Genomic DNA, 14973 nt, shown 5'->3' on the forward strand with positions numbered 1-14973 from the left:
GCTTCAGTTGGGGCTTTGGTGCTCATTGAGTCTGCCTCTTGAGTGTGTCACTTATGGATGTGAAGAGTTGAAATCTGGTGTCATCTCACACTGACCACTAGGTACATTGGCTCCTGGATCTTCAAGGAGGTGCAAGTCAGCTACTATCTGAGGCCACCCAGCAGGAACTACAGGGAGATCTGCAGATTTCTCCTCTTTGTTTGGGGTGTGGAAGTTTTGGAGCTGTCTGTCCCAGCTGCAGTTTGTTAGGTAAGCTGCGAAAGGGCAGGCCATTCATATGCAAAAGCTGCTGGGCACAGCTTGGGTGGGTTTGTAAATTGGGTGGGGCGGCGTCTCAGGGATCACTAGGGCGTGGCAACCAGTGATGGCTGCCAGTCAGCAGTCTCTGTGTCTCCGTGTTTACGGGTCTCCACATTTCCTTGTCCCCGCGTCCTGCGTCCCAGCACAGTAAACAATGATTCCTGCACGCACCTCTGTGAGAAAGCCACCCTCACTTTCTGACCCAATGCCAGACAGTCCAGTTTCTTCCTGTAGGAGTCTGGGTCCCCAGAGTCTCGCTGGAAACTGGAGTTCAGAGCAGTCGGGAGCTTGTATCTCCTTCCCGATTGAAAAAAACAGTGAACCCAGACGCCAGCCCTATTCGCGCACCTCCGTACCTCTGCTTTTTCGCAGCTCTGCACCTCTTACACAGTCTCAATGAGCTTTTTTCTTTCCTTCTAGTTGTAGAACTTCTACTCAGTCAGGTTTCCCATGGTTCTGGGTGATAGTCGTTTTGTCTTTTAGTTGTAGTTTTGGTGTGGTTGTGAGAGGCAGCAAATACAGGTGTATACCTTATGCCGCCATCTTGGTTTCTCTCTCTCCCTCTCCTTTCCTCTCTGAAATCAATAAAAAAATCTAAATTTAAAAAATATATATTATATGGGTAAGATTATATATAGTGAGGGGTGCTCCATTTGTTTATATATTTACATATAAATATAATTATATTATTCTTGTGTATTTATACAACAGTTCTTTTGAAAATATGGTGTTTCAAGCTCACCAACAATCATTTTTTGTTCTTTTTTATTTTTTATTGATTAAGGTATTACATACGTGTCCTTATCCCTCCATTGCCCCTCCCTTCCCCTCCTCGTGCCCTCACCCCGCTAGTGTCTGTGTCCATTAGTTAGGCCTGTGGTCGGCAAAATGCGGCTCGCGAGCCACATGCGGCTCTTTGGCCCCTTGAGTGTGGCTCTTCCAGAAAATACCATGGCCTGGGCAAGTCTATTTTGAAGAAGCGGCGTTAGAAGAAGTTTAAGTTTAAAAAATTTGGCTCTCAAAAGAAATTTCAATCGAGGCTAGAGTCACGCTTGGGTATTTGCTATTGCCTTAGTGTGCTAGAGTCCTCGAAGAGCAACTGCTACCCTTATTCTCTGACTGTGGTCCCCCTATGGCATAGTCAGTCACCAGGTTAGTGACATGCATCAGATTGACCTATACATTTGTTAGAATCACTTATGCCCTCAAATTAGGGGGTGGCATTTTAACTATTTGTTTAGTAGATTTCTATTCAGTGAAAGATCTGTTTTATTCAAAAAATGGCTGGAGTGGAATATCTGTTAAGTCATGGTTCTACACCCATTAACAATTTACACTGTAATGGGGGAGATGGATTATAAAGATGATAAACATAGCTTCTTAATTGGAGTGAAGTTAAGAAAGGGGTTGCAAAAAAAAAAAAAACAAGAAAAAAAAAGAAATTTCAATCGTTGTACTGTTGATATTTGGCTCTGTTGACTAATGAGTTTGCTGACCACTGGGTTAGGCTTATATGCATGCATACATGTCCTTTGGTTGATCTCTCCCTCTTCCCCCACCCCTCCCCTGCCTTCCCTCTGAGGTTTGATGGTCTGATCAATGCTTCTCTGTCTCTGGATCTGTTTTTGTTCATCAGTTTATGAGTGAGATCATGTGATATTTATCTTTCTCTGACTGACTTATTTTGCTTAGCACAATGCTCTCCAAGTCCATCCATGCTGTTGCAAATGATAAGAGTTCCTTCTTTTTCACAGCAGCATAATATTCCATTGTGTAGGTGTACCACAGTTTTCTAATCCACTCATCTGCTGATGGGCACTTAGGCTGTTTCCAAATCTTAGCTATTGTGAATTATGCTGCTGTGAACATAGGGGTGCGTATATCCTTTCTGATTGGTGTTTCTAGTTTCTTGGGATATATTCCTAGAAGTGGGATCACTGGGTCAAATGGGAGTTCCATTTTTAGCTTTTTGAGGAAACTCCATACTGTTCTCCACAGTGGCTGCACCAGTCTGCATTCCCACCAGCAGTGCAAGAGGGTTCCTTTTTCTCCGCATCCTCACCAGCACTTGTCATTTGTTGATTTGTTGATGATAGCCATTCTGACAGGTATGAGATGGTACCTCATTATTGTTTTGATTTGCATCTCTCGGATGATTAGTGACTTTGAGCATGTTTTCATATGTCTCTTGGCCTTCTGTATGTCCTCTTTCAAAAAGTATCTATTTAGGTCCATTGCCCATTTTTTTATTGGATTGTTTATCTTCCTTTTGTTAAGTTGTATGAGTTCCCTGTAAATGTTTGAGATTAAACACTTATCAGACGTAACATTGGCAAATATGTTCTCCCATGCAGTGGGCTTTCTTGTTGTTTTGTTGATAGTTTCTTTTGCTGTGCAGAAGCTTTTTATTTTGATGTAGTCCCATTTGTTTATTTTCTCTTTAGTTTCCATTGCCCTAGAAGCTATATCAGTGAAGATATTGCTTTGGCATATGTCTGAGATTTTGCTCTCTGTAGATTCCTCTAAGATTTTCATAGTTTCTCGTCTTACGTTTAAGTCCTTTATCCATTTTGAGTTTATTTTTGTGTATGGTGTAAGTTGGTGGTCTAGGTTACAAACATTTACATAAAGGTATTAAGTAAAGAGTGATCTAGGTGGATATGCAGAGATGGCAAGCTGTGCGTAAAGGTCCATGAATGGGTGTAGTGTATGAAGTGCTATGCTAAGACTTTCCAAGGATGCATCTTTGTCTATCATCACCAGGTGGCAACTTGCCCCATGAATTGATCTAATTAAAGACAAAGAGGACTATGGGCTTCCCAGATTCCAGGGGGAAAGGTCGCAGCAGGTGGGGTGAGAGAGTCTCAGAAGGACACCGAACTGAAGGAATGCGTGAGCTGAGCCTGGCTGTGAAGAACAGTATCTTTTAAAAATAGTATATTTTCTTATTTCCATGTCCTTTGCCAGACCTGTGGGTCGGTGGGATCTCCACAGTGAGGAACAGCACAGATGGCACGTAGGTAGGAGAAACAGGAGCCAAGGGTGTGGGGGGAGGTGTTCACAGGAATATCATAGGTTCGCTGGGCTGTTTGAGGAATTGGGAGAATAAGGCAGAAGGGCACCTCCAGTAATCAAGGCCCCCACACATGGCCATCACCCTGGACCTGGGTGTCACGGATAACCTGAGCATCTCTGAAGTCTTTTTTTTTTTTTTTAAGGCAGTGTATTTATTTATTTATTTATTTATTTATTTATTTATTTATTTATTTATATTCTTATTGATTTCAGAGAGGAAGGGAGAGAGGTAGAGAGAGAGAAAAACATTAATGATGAGAGAGAATCATTGTTTGACTGTCTCCTGCACGCCCCCTACTGGGGATCGAGCCCGCAACCTGGGCATGTGCCCTTGACCAGAATCGAACCTGGGACCCTTCAGTCTGCAGGCTGACACTCTATCCACTGAGCCAAACTGGCTAGGGCAGCACCTCTGAAGTCTTGACTAAGTTCCCAAAGCTATGACCACTCTCTTTCCAACTAACATCCCTGATACTCGGGCTCCCACTCCAGCCAGCACTGTCATCTTTTCATGGGTGCAGTTTAACGTGTTTTGCTCTTACAAGAAAAGTTCTGCAGAGGGATGGTGGTGATGGTTGCACAACACAGTGAATGTACTTCACGACACTGAACAGCATACTCAAAAGGGCTCAAAGGAGTAAAGTTTATGTTGTGTATATTTTACCACAATTTAAAAAACATAAATGATAAATACCACCCAAATCAGTGCCACGCCCGGCCCTTCCCTCCATCTTCAGCACCACCTAATAGAAGCCACCATCATCTCTGGCTTGGACTCAGTAACTTCTAACAGATTTCCACAATTCTCTTTTTGCAACCCCCACAGCCTTTCTGCACCTCAGCCAGATGATGATCTTTTAAGATGCAGATCATATTCAGTTAACTCCTTGCTTAGAATCTTCCTATGGCTTCTCCTTTCTGTGGCTTATGAAGGCTGCACAGTCTGGCCTCCAGTTGCCTCTGGGACCCCAACTCTTGCCACTCTGCCCATTCTAGCCCCAGGAGCATCCCCTTGGGTCCTTGAGCACACTCTAATTGTTCCCACTACGTGTCCTTTGTCCTAGTTCTTCCTTCTGTATAAAAATCTCTTCCTCTATATTCCTTCTGCTTCCCATCTCACTCCATCAAAAGTAGCCCCAAATCACCTCTCCCAAACACTGTGCTTTAATTTTTTATAGCACTTACATCGTCTGATGTTTTGTTATTTCTCTCTTTTTTTAAAGAGAAAGTTTTTAAATATATTTTTATTGATTTCAGAGAGGAAGGGAGAGGGGGAGAGAGAGACAGAAATATCAATGATGAGAGAGAATCATCCATCGGCTGCCTCCTACACGCCCCGCACTGGGACTGAGCCTGCAACCCAAACATGTGCCCTGACTGAGAATTGAACCATGACCTCCTGGTTCATAGGTCGATACTCAACCAGTTGGGCAAGCATTTATTTATTGATGGCATTCCACCACTGAAATGTTAGCCTATGGAGAGTAATGTCTTAGGGAACCTTGAACCCCTGAGCCTAGAATAGCATCTGAGGAAAAATCTGTTGAATATTAAATGAGTGAAAGGGAGAGAATGGAGAAAGGGAAATGAGTTGGGAAATTTTGCAAGAAGAACCTGGAATAACACCTTGAGAGTCCCCGGTATAGTTACTTAGACTCAGAAAGGTAATAAAATCAGAAGACTTTAAAAAAATTTTTATAAGCATCTCAAACTCAACACAAGCAATCAGACATATCATCTTCATGTTTATCCACTGAAACTTTCTCCTAACCTTGTCCCACAAAAGCAAAAAATGAAATAGCACCATCTACAACCCAAATTAGAAAATAAAACCAGAGGGACAGCCGAAACCGGTTTGGCTCAGTGGATAGAGCGTTGGCCTGCGGACTGAAAGGTCCCAGGTTCGATTCCGGACAAGGGCATGTACCTTGGTTGCGGGCACATCCCCGGTAGGGGGTGTGCAGGAGGCAGCTGGTCGATGTTTCTAGCTCTCTGTCCCTCTCCCTTCCTCTCTGTAAAAAAAAAAATCAATAAAATATATTAAAAAACAACAACAACAACGGATCTTGTTTGTAATGCCTGAACTTTCTGATGATTAGGGTGAAATACCCCAATTAGTCTCATGAAGAAATTAGTTTCTGAAAAACCTTCCCATGACTCCAATTAAGCATACAGACTACATGTGCCCTAAATTAGCATCCAGTCAGAGCACTCACAGAGGCATCCCGAGCAGCCCGCAGAGAGGAATCAAGGATGATGTGTTAGGTCAGGTCTCTGCAACTACCTCCATTCTACAGCCGATCCCCTACCTATCCCTGCCCTTGAGTGAGGTGAGTTTTCAGTGGGGATCGGGCTGTGTCTGCATGAGTCATAAAGGAACATCTCCGTTATTAGGTTGCTCATAACGTGAGACTGTGGAGACAATTAACAGCAAAAACATTCCGTTTTGTGAAACCAACATTTTCTTTTCGGTGTTTCAGTAGCTCCGTACGCCACACATCCCGCAAGGGTTCCCGCTAGGTGGCGCTCGTCCTCCACTGTACCCAGGCGGGTTCGCGAGGCCGCACTGCGCTTTCTAAACGTGAGAAGTCACCTCCAACACGGGCTTTTTACAGGTAAGAAAACCAAAGCTCCAAAGAGGAAACGTCTTCCGTGAGGTCGTTATCACTGCATCCTCCAGCAGAGCCAGGTCCGCATATTTCCGAACCCAACGAACTGTTTCCCTTTACACATGGTTCATTTTATTGATTATAATAATAATGGTGCTTCTTTCTTTCCACATAACAAGTTTTATGTCCAGAACCATGGGCTTCTGGCGTCCTTTATTTTTAAATGCACAAAACAGAAAAATCATTATGTTTGCCTGCCCGAATTCTTTCTTTGATTTCCTTAAGTTCCAGGCTCCTTTTCTGATGAAGGAGTCCATTGAAATGGGTCAGAAAGACAATAAGAAACATTTAATGAGAATAAACCTGAAGGTTCATAGAAAAACTGGTCAGAACACCCAACAGGATTGACATTAGACCGTTTTGAATCCTGATTTAGCCATTTACTGCTGGTCAAGTCATTTAAACTACGTGACTCTCAGTTTCCTCATCTGTAAAGTGGGGATAATAATGTTTTCTACTCACTACACCCTCAAGGTTGTGTCGATTAAATAAAACAATAGGCCTGGCCATGGTGGCTCAGTGGTTGAGTGTCAACCTGTGAACCAGGAGATCATAGTTCGATTCCTGGTCAGGGCACTTGCTCTGGTTACAGACTCTGTCCCCAGTGTGGGGTGTCCGGGAGGCAGCCGATCAATGACTCTCATTGTTGATGTTTCTATCTCTCTCTCTCCCTCTCCCTTCCTCTCTGAAATCAATAAAAATACATTTTAAAAATAATAAATAAATAAAGCAACAGGCTGGGGCTCCTGCAACATTGCTGGTGAACAGCATTTGTTTAAATAGAAAACTACCCTGACCCATGGCGATGCTTCCCTGTGCAGTCAGATATACCTGGACCACGTGTGTGAAAAACCCTGGCGTCTGGAGACGGAGGACTTAGGAACTCAGGAATTGGTTGGTGTTTGCTGGCGAGAAGGTGGCCAGTTGCTTGGCACTTGGGATGCTTGGAGCACCCTACGAGCCTGCTGGTGGGGACCAGGTGATCCCCGGTGCAGCCTCTGCCCGGCTCTGGCCCGAGAGCCTGCACCTGAGCCACACACACACACACACACACACACACACACACACACACACCAGCTCCAGCAGTTCAGCGGCGGCCTCGGCCTCGGAGGGCACCAGGTCCAAGCCCTCGGTTTAAAAGACTAGAAACTGCGGCCCAGGAAAGGCCAATGTCTTCAGTCAAGGTCATCAGCGTCACAGAGAAGTCCAGCGCGGTCCCCCATTGCAGCGCAGCCCCTGGCGTGTGCCCTCGGTCCAACGCGGGCACCGAAGGCAACTCCTCCCCGGAAGGCGAAGGACGGCTGAGGGCTCGGGTGATGGGCGGCAGGGGCACAGCGCGCGGTGGCCACGGGCGGGCCGGGCCCGAGAGCCGGCGTTTCCCCATCTCCGTCCCCTCGGCTCTCACACCCCCATCCCGTCCTCCGCACGCGGCCCGGGGAAACCTCACCGCCAAGCAGCGCCTGGGACCTGGGCTGTTCTGGGGCAAGTAGGGGGCGCGCAGGAACCCAGCTGCGGGAGGAGGGAGAGGGGAGCTGGGGGAGGTAAGGGAAGAGCCGGGCGGAGGAAGGCACCGCGCGGGGCGAGCCGGTCGCCTCCTGAAGACGGGTGGGTGACTCGGCGTCCCCACCTCCGGTTCCGCGGATTCCCAGGCCTGAGCGCGGCGCCGACCGCCCTCCAGGCGCCGTCCTGCAGCCGCGGGTCCGGGAGCTCCGCCGGAGCAGATCGCCCGCGGGGAGCTGCAAGCCGGGTGCCCGCCCGCCGGCGCGGACGCTTCCCGATCCCGGTCGATCTCCGGACCTGCGTGCGTTAAGCGCTGACCTGCTGAGACACGCCACGCACACCCTCCCCACCCACGCGCCGGCCTTTCCGCTGCGCGCACCCGGGGAAAGAAATCTCTGTGCATCCGACCACCTTCGCTCACCGTCCCCCAAAGCCTTTGCATTCTCCACCCAGCCGCTTCCAGACCCTGGTGTTTACCCTCGGCCAACACCCACCTCCCGGCCCGCCCGCGGCCGAACACCAGACCGAACGATCCCCTGCCCGCGCCCGCCCGCGAGGACAGAGCTCCCGGGCTGTGCGCCTCCTGCAGACTCGGAAGGCCGCCAACCTTACACCCCGAGCCCACAAAGTCCCCGAACCACAGCTGTCCACGCTCTGAACGCCGCTGCCCGAGCCTGTGGCAAGGGGTATATCCTACTTGGATTTGGGGTGTGTGTGTGGGGGGGTGCCTTTAAAAAATGGAGGGCTGCTAAGTAAGTCTTTGGATAGCCCCCACACTTACTCTCAGACTCAGTTATTCAACCCCCAAAACGTCTCTGCCTGCCTGAGTGTCCGTATTATGTGTCCACACCAAGTCCTAACCCCGCAAAAGGATAGCTGTCTGCGACACCCAGGTCACACCCGCCATCTCTCACCCTCTGGGCAACCTGGGTCCACCTCCTCCTCGGTCGGACCCCAGAGAATAGCAACACATTGCTTAGGGCGGTGGGGGAGGGGTGATTTAGAGGATAAATAAAGGTCGCGAGAGGAAGGCAAGGACACGCTTTCTTTTGAAGCCCAGGAGACATTCTGTTTTCCACTTGCCGGATCCTGACACCACATTTAAACTACCTTTCTCTCCAAACCTGATGCCCTCGTAAAGAGCTACAAAGGGCAATGACCTCTGCAAGCGTGAGGTTTTTCCCCACCGTATGCAGGACAGGATCCTCACTGTAGTGTGTCTGGGATGCAAAAAGCATCCTGTGGCTGACGCGCTGGGAAGTGGAGATGCTGCAGAGCCCCCGCTGAGCCTGAAAGCGGTGGACAGTGGGTGTGTTCCATCCTGCGGCACCCACGGAGAGCCACCAGAAAGAAAGCAACAAGGGCAATGTTATTTATGTTCGTGACACCAAAAACACCAGACCCCTCACCTCACTAAATTAAAATCACAGTTCCTTAAATGTATTTAATGGCTCCAGTTGTGTATTTGGTGTTAAGTTAAACCTCTGGCAAAATTTATGGAAGACAGTAAAGCATTTTACCGGTGCAAATTTTTTTTATTTAAAAATAAACAACAAAAATTAGTAACAAATGTTTTGATATACCCACAATATTTGTGTTTCTTCACTCGGCTCCTTCTTGTACAGAAAACAATGTGTTACTTATTTTATTTTAAGAGCATGTAATGCCAGTTCAGGATCATTACTATGGTAATTCCTAGAAATTCTTTTAAACAAATACATATCTTCTAATCTCATTTAACTCACAAGTAACAGAATATTTAAAGAACAAATAGAAAGGGTCTTTCTTTCTTTTCTTTCTTCTTCTTCTTCTTCTTCTTCTTCTTCTTCTTCTTCTTCTTCTTCTTCTTCTTCTTCTTCTTCTTCTTCTTCTTCCTGGTGCAAAATTTAACTCCAATTAAATTCAGCATTGACAGTGCAGGGAATAATCACGCAATTTCCAGAAACTCTCCTAAACATGCCTTCCAATTTCTCGCCTGATTTTAATTCTAACTGTACTATTTTTTTTTCCTTTTCAATTCCTCTACAGCAATCGAATCAAATAAAATACGGCCGGGAAAGAAAAATAATAGAATGATTTTCATGAACTGATTATTTTAGCGAAAAGAATTAGCAGTGAAGAGTCGCGAACGTCTAAAGGGGCGAAAGAAGCAATTTTTTCTAGCGGACAGAAACTATGCGCGCGATGTATGGAACTGCGTTATCTTGGATTTCCGCCTAGACTTTGACTCAACTAAACACGGTGTTGCATAAAAGCGCGGGAAAAGGTGGGTGCATCCACCAAGGTAAGACCCGCGGTTCCTCGAGCAGCGGGGTCTGCGGCCTCCTAGCTGCAGGAAGATGCTTCGCGAAACAGACTTGGGAGGAAAGGGGTTAAGTCAGACCCTGACTTTCTACTTGCAACGCGCCCAGTTTTGTCTGTTTCAGTGAACGTCTCCCAGCCGGAGCCAGCCAATGCGCTGCCGGGAGCGCCCAGGACCGCCCAGTGCAGGGGCGTGGCCTGCGGCTGTCACTCAGCGGTGAGGAATGACACCCGGGCGGGAGGGGGGTCCGAAGGAACGCAGGGGAAGGAAAGAGAGAAGAAACAGATAAAACCCAGGCAGGGGGTAAAAAGGTGCCCCGCGCCTCTCGGAATCCCGCGGCCGCCGCCACCGCTGCCGCCGGGGGTGGGCTCCGGAAGCGCGGGCCCAGCGGGGAAGGGAGAGGACGAGCCAGGAGCGAAATCCTGCAGGCGGGGAAGAGACGGAGGCTCAAAGAAAAAGTGACTCTGGGTCGTGCGCTCCGGAGGCGCTTAGGAGGGGACTGCAGCCGCCGAGGGGCCCCCGCGGATCCTCCCCCCAATGCCCTCCGAGGGGCCGACCCCGGCCCGCCCCTCGGAGCGCTAGGCGATGAGATAATTCAGCTGAGCTGCGAAAGAAGGGCGTCTGACTCTGGATTGGGAGGGAGGGGGTCTCCGGGCGGGGTGAAACTCGGAAGTAGGGGTGAGGGTCGGCGCTGATCCCAGGCCAGAGCAGGGCGCGGGCTACTGGACCGCGCAGGAGTGGGCTGCAGGGGCCTCGCGCGCGCCGGGCTCACTCGCGCCGCGGCGCCCCGCGCGTTCCGTCCAGCTCGGAGCTGCCCCGCTCCTCGGCCGCCCGGCCGGCCGGCCGCTCCGGCCCGCGGCGCAGATGGCTGTGCGCGGCGCCAACACCTTGACGCCCTTCTCCATCCAGGCGATCCTCAACAAGAAAGAGGAGCGCGGCGGACTACCCGCGCCGGAGGGGCGCCGGGTCCCCGGGGGCACACCGGTAGCAGTGGCTGGGGCGCCTGCTGTCTGCTGCTGGCGGCTCTTTGGGGAGAACGACGCGGGCGCGCTGGGGGGCGCCGAGGACTCTCTGCTGGCGTCGCCTGCCGGGACCAGAATGGCTGCGGGGCGGACCGCGGAGAGCCCGGGCGGCTGGGACTCGGACTCGGCGCTGAGCGAGGACAACGAGGGCGGGCGGCGCTGCGCGGACGCGCCTAGGGCCAGTCGGGCCGGCCGTGCGGGAGGGACCCTGGGCCTCATCCAGCCGGTCTGCGAGCTGCCCGCCGCCAAGGACCTGGAGGAGGAAGCCGTGGGCCGGAGCGACAGCGAGATGTCCGCCAGCGTCTCAGGTTCGCTGAGGCTTCCCGGGGAAGGGGGCCGGGCTGAGGGGCTGGGCAAGGAGGTCAACCTTGCCGAGTGGGGTGGGCCTGCCGCGAGCACCCTGCCCTGGGGCCCAGGGGCCGATGGGGACCCCAAGCTCTGCGCTCTGGCGCGGGCTGCTCTAACCCTCCGGTAAGTAAGCCCGAGAAAACCGAGAGTGTCCTCAGAGCCCTGTGTCCTGGGGCGAGGCCTGAGTTGTCCTCCGGACAGGGCTGGAGGGAACCACTGGATTTGAGTTCATCTTGAGTGCCTTCGGCAGGCCGTGTCTGTCTCCAAATCCCCAAATCAGTTGGAAGGGGGAAGAGCGAGAGGCCCAGAGATCTAGGATAGCCAGTGCCCTGGCCCTCACCCAGAGAGCAGAGACACTCCAGGCTGGAGGTCCCAGGGCCAGGCCCTGCAGCTCAAGGACAGGTAGCGAGGGACACCTCCTAGCGGGCCAGAGGACGGGATCTGCTGAGCCCGGGCTTGGAGAGAAGGGTTTGTTTAGCTTCCCAGACCCCAGGGCCTGGAAAGCTGTTCTGGGCTGAGGACCCAAGAGCTTGAGGCAAACCCAGCAGCCAGCTGGAGGCAGAGGGGCTCATGCAGGTCACCCCAGACGCAGCAGGGAGAGGGGCCTCCTCAGCTCCTGGCAAGTCATTGGTTCAGAAAGACCCCCACGCCTGCCCCGCCGTCTGGTAGACGCTGCTGTAGGCCTCGTTCTGGTCCCAGGCAAAGTCTGTCCTGTCTGCCAGAGGCCAGAGCGCTGGACCTCTCTGCTGGGTGCTGTGGCCAGAGTGCTGGGTCTCTCTCCTGGGTGCTGTGGCCAGAGCGCCAGACCTCTCTGCTGGGTGCTGTGGCCAGAGCTCCGGACCTCTCTCCTGGGTGCTGTGGGCAGAGCTCCGGACCTCTCTGCTGGGTGCTGTGGCCAGAGCTCCGGACCTCTCTGCTGGGTGCTGTGGCCAGAGCGCCGGGCCTCTCTCCTGGGTGCTGTGGCCAGAGCGCCAGACCTCTCTGCTGGGTGCTGTGGCCAGAGCGCCGGGCCTCTCTGCTGGGTGCTGTGGCCAGAGCGCACGGGAGAGACCGAGGAACTGGAGTCAGACGTGAATCCAAGGACTCCAGGCAGGGACATCCTGCTCTTGTCACCCCCAGTCCCCAGCCTCTGTCTAATTTCCTTGCGAAGAGAGAGGGAGAAGTCCGCCCAAGGCCTGGGGGCAGCCCATTGACACCTCTCGCGGCAATTCTGGTGGTTGGAGGCGGAAGACTCTGAATCCCTCTGTCCCCAGAATCTGTCCCCACACCTTCCCTTGACGCGCAGCCAACACATGTGTATGTGTGAGCGTGAGTGTGGGGAGGCGGGTGAATCCAAAGAGGGAAACGTAAATCTAGAACCCCAGGGCTCGGCTCTCAGCGTCGAGAAGGCTTTGGAGGGTAACCAGACTCAGTGCCCCGCGTTACCGAGGGCAGCCTGGGGCCCAGACAGGGCAGAGAGCTGGATCTGGGCCGCCCGCACAGCGTTGACACAGCGGCGGAGTCCCTTGGCCGCCCCGACAGGCCTAGATGCGGGAAGTGAGTGGGACGTGGTTCCGAGACTGTCTCCAAAAACCCGGGCTCGTAGGCCCTCCCCACCGCCCTGGTGGGAGCGCAAGACATTTCCGTTCCCCACCCCGCAGTTGAGGCCCAACCTCACTCCTCGGCTTCGCTGACGGTCTCTTGTTTCTGTTTCCTCTGGGGTCCGAAGGCGACCGCAGCCCGAGGGCGGAGGACGACGGTGTGGGCCCGGAAGGCGCCCGCGTGCCCGCGCTGTGCAGCGAGGCGGTGGGCGGCGGCGGCGGCGGCGGCGGCGGGCCGGCGGGCGGCGCGGAGGAGGAGGAGGAGGAGCCCGTGGCGCCGAAGCCGCGCAAGAAGCGCTCGCGGGCCGCCTTCTCCCACGCGCAGGTCTTCGAGCTGGAGCGCCGCTTCAACCACCAGCGCTACCTGTCGGGGCCCGAGCGCGCCGACCTGGCCGCGTCGCTGAAGCTCACGGAGACGCAGGTGAAGATCTGGTTCCAGAACCGTCGCTACAAGACCAAGCGCCGGCAGATGGCTGCCGACCTGCTGGCCTCCGCGCCCGCAGCCAAGAAGGTGGCGGTGAAGGTGCTGGTGCGCGACGACCAGAGACAGTACCTGCCCGGCGAGGTGCTGCGGCCGCCCTCGCTGCTGCCGCTGCAGCCCTCCTACTACTACCCGTACTACTGCCTCCCGGGCTGGGCGCTGTCCACGTGCGCGGCCGCCGCGGGCACCCAGTGAGCCGGCCTGGGGCGAGGCAGCGAGGGACCCCGGCTCCCCAGCTCCAGACGGCCGGCAGCGGACGGCCGTGCAGGTTGTGCTTTGTACAGGGGCGCCCACCCGAGGGGGGCAAGTGGAGGATCAAATCCAGCCCTGGCTCTGCTCTCCAGGACGTGCGCCCCGGCGATGGGACTGAGTCTGCCCGGAGGGGGCGCCTTTTTTCCAATTTGAACAGAGGCACCCAGTGGCCTAGGGGCTCTGCCGCCCCCCCCCCCTCCACCGCCCCAACCTGCCTGGAAGCCCTTAGACATTATTTATTATCGCGACAGCGTTGGATTTGGATTGTATCTGCCTGGGGACGGCGTTTCCCCGGAGCGGAGAGAACTCCTGGAGACCACATAGCCTGAATCCCCTGAAGTTCAGGCCTGCCGGGAGCTTCGTGCGCTAGGCCACACTAGTTCATGGTATCCATGCTACCAATCTATGTGTATCTACATATCTATTCTTTTTGGAAATTGCATTTGTAATAAAGGGGGTGCGAAACCCAAGCAGCCCCTAAGAAACCCCAGGCCAGGGGTTGGTTTGAACCGTGAAGGGTTTGCTTTTCTGGCCCCTCCCTCCCTGGCGTCAGACCGTGGGTGAGGGCGCCCTATTGAGTGCTGAATGTAAGGCGGGAAGCCTCCGAGCACAGGGCACCCTCTTCCCCCTCCGCCTCCCCCTCATCTTTCCTCTTCCAGGCCAGGCCCGCAAGACGCTGGGAAGCTCCCGGGCGTCCCAGAACAAGGAGACAACGAGCCTGGTAGCCCTTCGCAGAGATGTTTCTTCTATTTCTTTTTATTTGTTTTAAAGGGGTTTCAAACTTGTAGCACTTTTCAGTTGTTTGTATTCAAATGACGGTTATTTTTGTATTCAATGTGAATATCCCTGACCAGCCTTTCCATGGTGTCCTTCGCAGTTTGCCAGCCGCTGGGCCCTTTGTCTCTCCTGTCCACTCTCCGCCACCGCTGTGTCCCGACCCAGGATTCGCCCGTCCCCACCCCTGCCCCTAAGACAGGTGATCCTGTCAACCTCGCCGCTTTTCGCCTCCTGAAGGGCACTGTGCACTCAACCGGACTATTAACTTTTAAAAGATTTGCCAAGTTGGGAAGCTCTATTCGCTGTATTTTTCCCTTTAATTTATAAACTTTCCATTTAACATGCCCTCCTGGACGCCTTGTTTTCTCTGAGCCACTCTCCGCCCGGCTTTGGGGAAGCCAGTGCCATGGAAATAGCTGGGGTTCAATTTCCCAACCTCTTTTCAGTCCTGGACCCAGGCTGCCTGCCCCTCCTGGGAGCACCCTTGCTGCGCCCCCCCCCCTCCCCAGCAGGGGTGTAAATCTGCGCAGCTCAGGGAATCTCGACTTCCGCGGGACTTTGCCGGGGCCCAAGATGAACCCCACTAATCAGGAGCGGATCCCTAGGATTCCCTTTTTCCTCGTGAGCGTTCGTTTCAGAGTCCAGGAAGAGTCCATAGCTGAACCGG

The 14973-nt window shown here is 52.9% G+C and overlaps 1 protein-coding gene and 1 non-coding gene across 2 annotated transcripts; both read left to right on the top strand.

The window, feature by feature from the left end:
* The first annotated feature begins 1333 nt into the window (after positions 1-1333).
* LOC129147353 (small nucleolar RNA SNORA3/SNORA45 family) lies at positions 1334-1465 on the top strand. Its single transcript, XR_008554731.1, has one exon. It is a non-coding gene; the product is annotated as a small nucleolar RNA SNORA3/SNORA45 family (small nucleolar RNA).
* A 9245-nt stretch (positions 1466-10710) lies between these two features.
* Positions 10711-13602, top strand: NKX3-2 (NK3 homeobox 2). Its single transcript, XM_054724136.1, has 2 exons — positions 10711-11176; positions 12925-13602. Exons 1-2 carry the CDS (start codon positions 10711-10713, stop codon positions 13470-13472), a joined length of 1014 nt encoding a protein of 337 aa, XP_054580111.1. The 3' UTR covers positions 13473-13602.
* Positions 13603-14973: the final 1371 nt, after the last annotated feature.

This window comes from Eptesicus fuscus, chromosome 2 (assembly GCF_027574615.1).
Source record: "Eptesicus fuscus isolate TK198812 chromosome 2, DD_ASM_mEF_20220401, whole genome shotgun sequence".
Lineage (NCBI taxonomy): Eukaryota > Metazoa > Chordata > Mammalia > Chiroptera > Vespertilionidae > Eptesicus > Eptesicus fuscus.

Excerpts from the sequence above, each read along its gene's own strand:
- NKX3-2 (XM_054724136.1), top strand. The coding sequence starts at position 10,711 with ATGGCTGTGCGCGGCGCCAACACCTTGACGCCCTTCTCCATCCAGGCG. Across the intron at positions 11,177-12,924 it reads GATGTCCGCCAGCGTCTCAG|GCGACCGCAGCCCGAGGGCG; the intron begins GTTCGCTGAGGC and ends TGGGGTCCGAAG.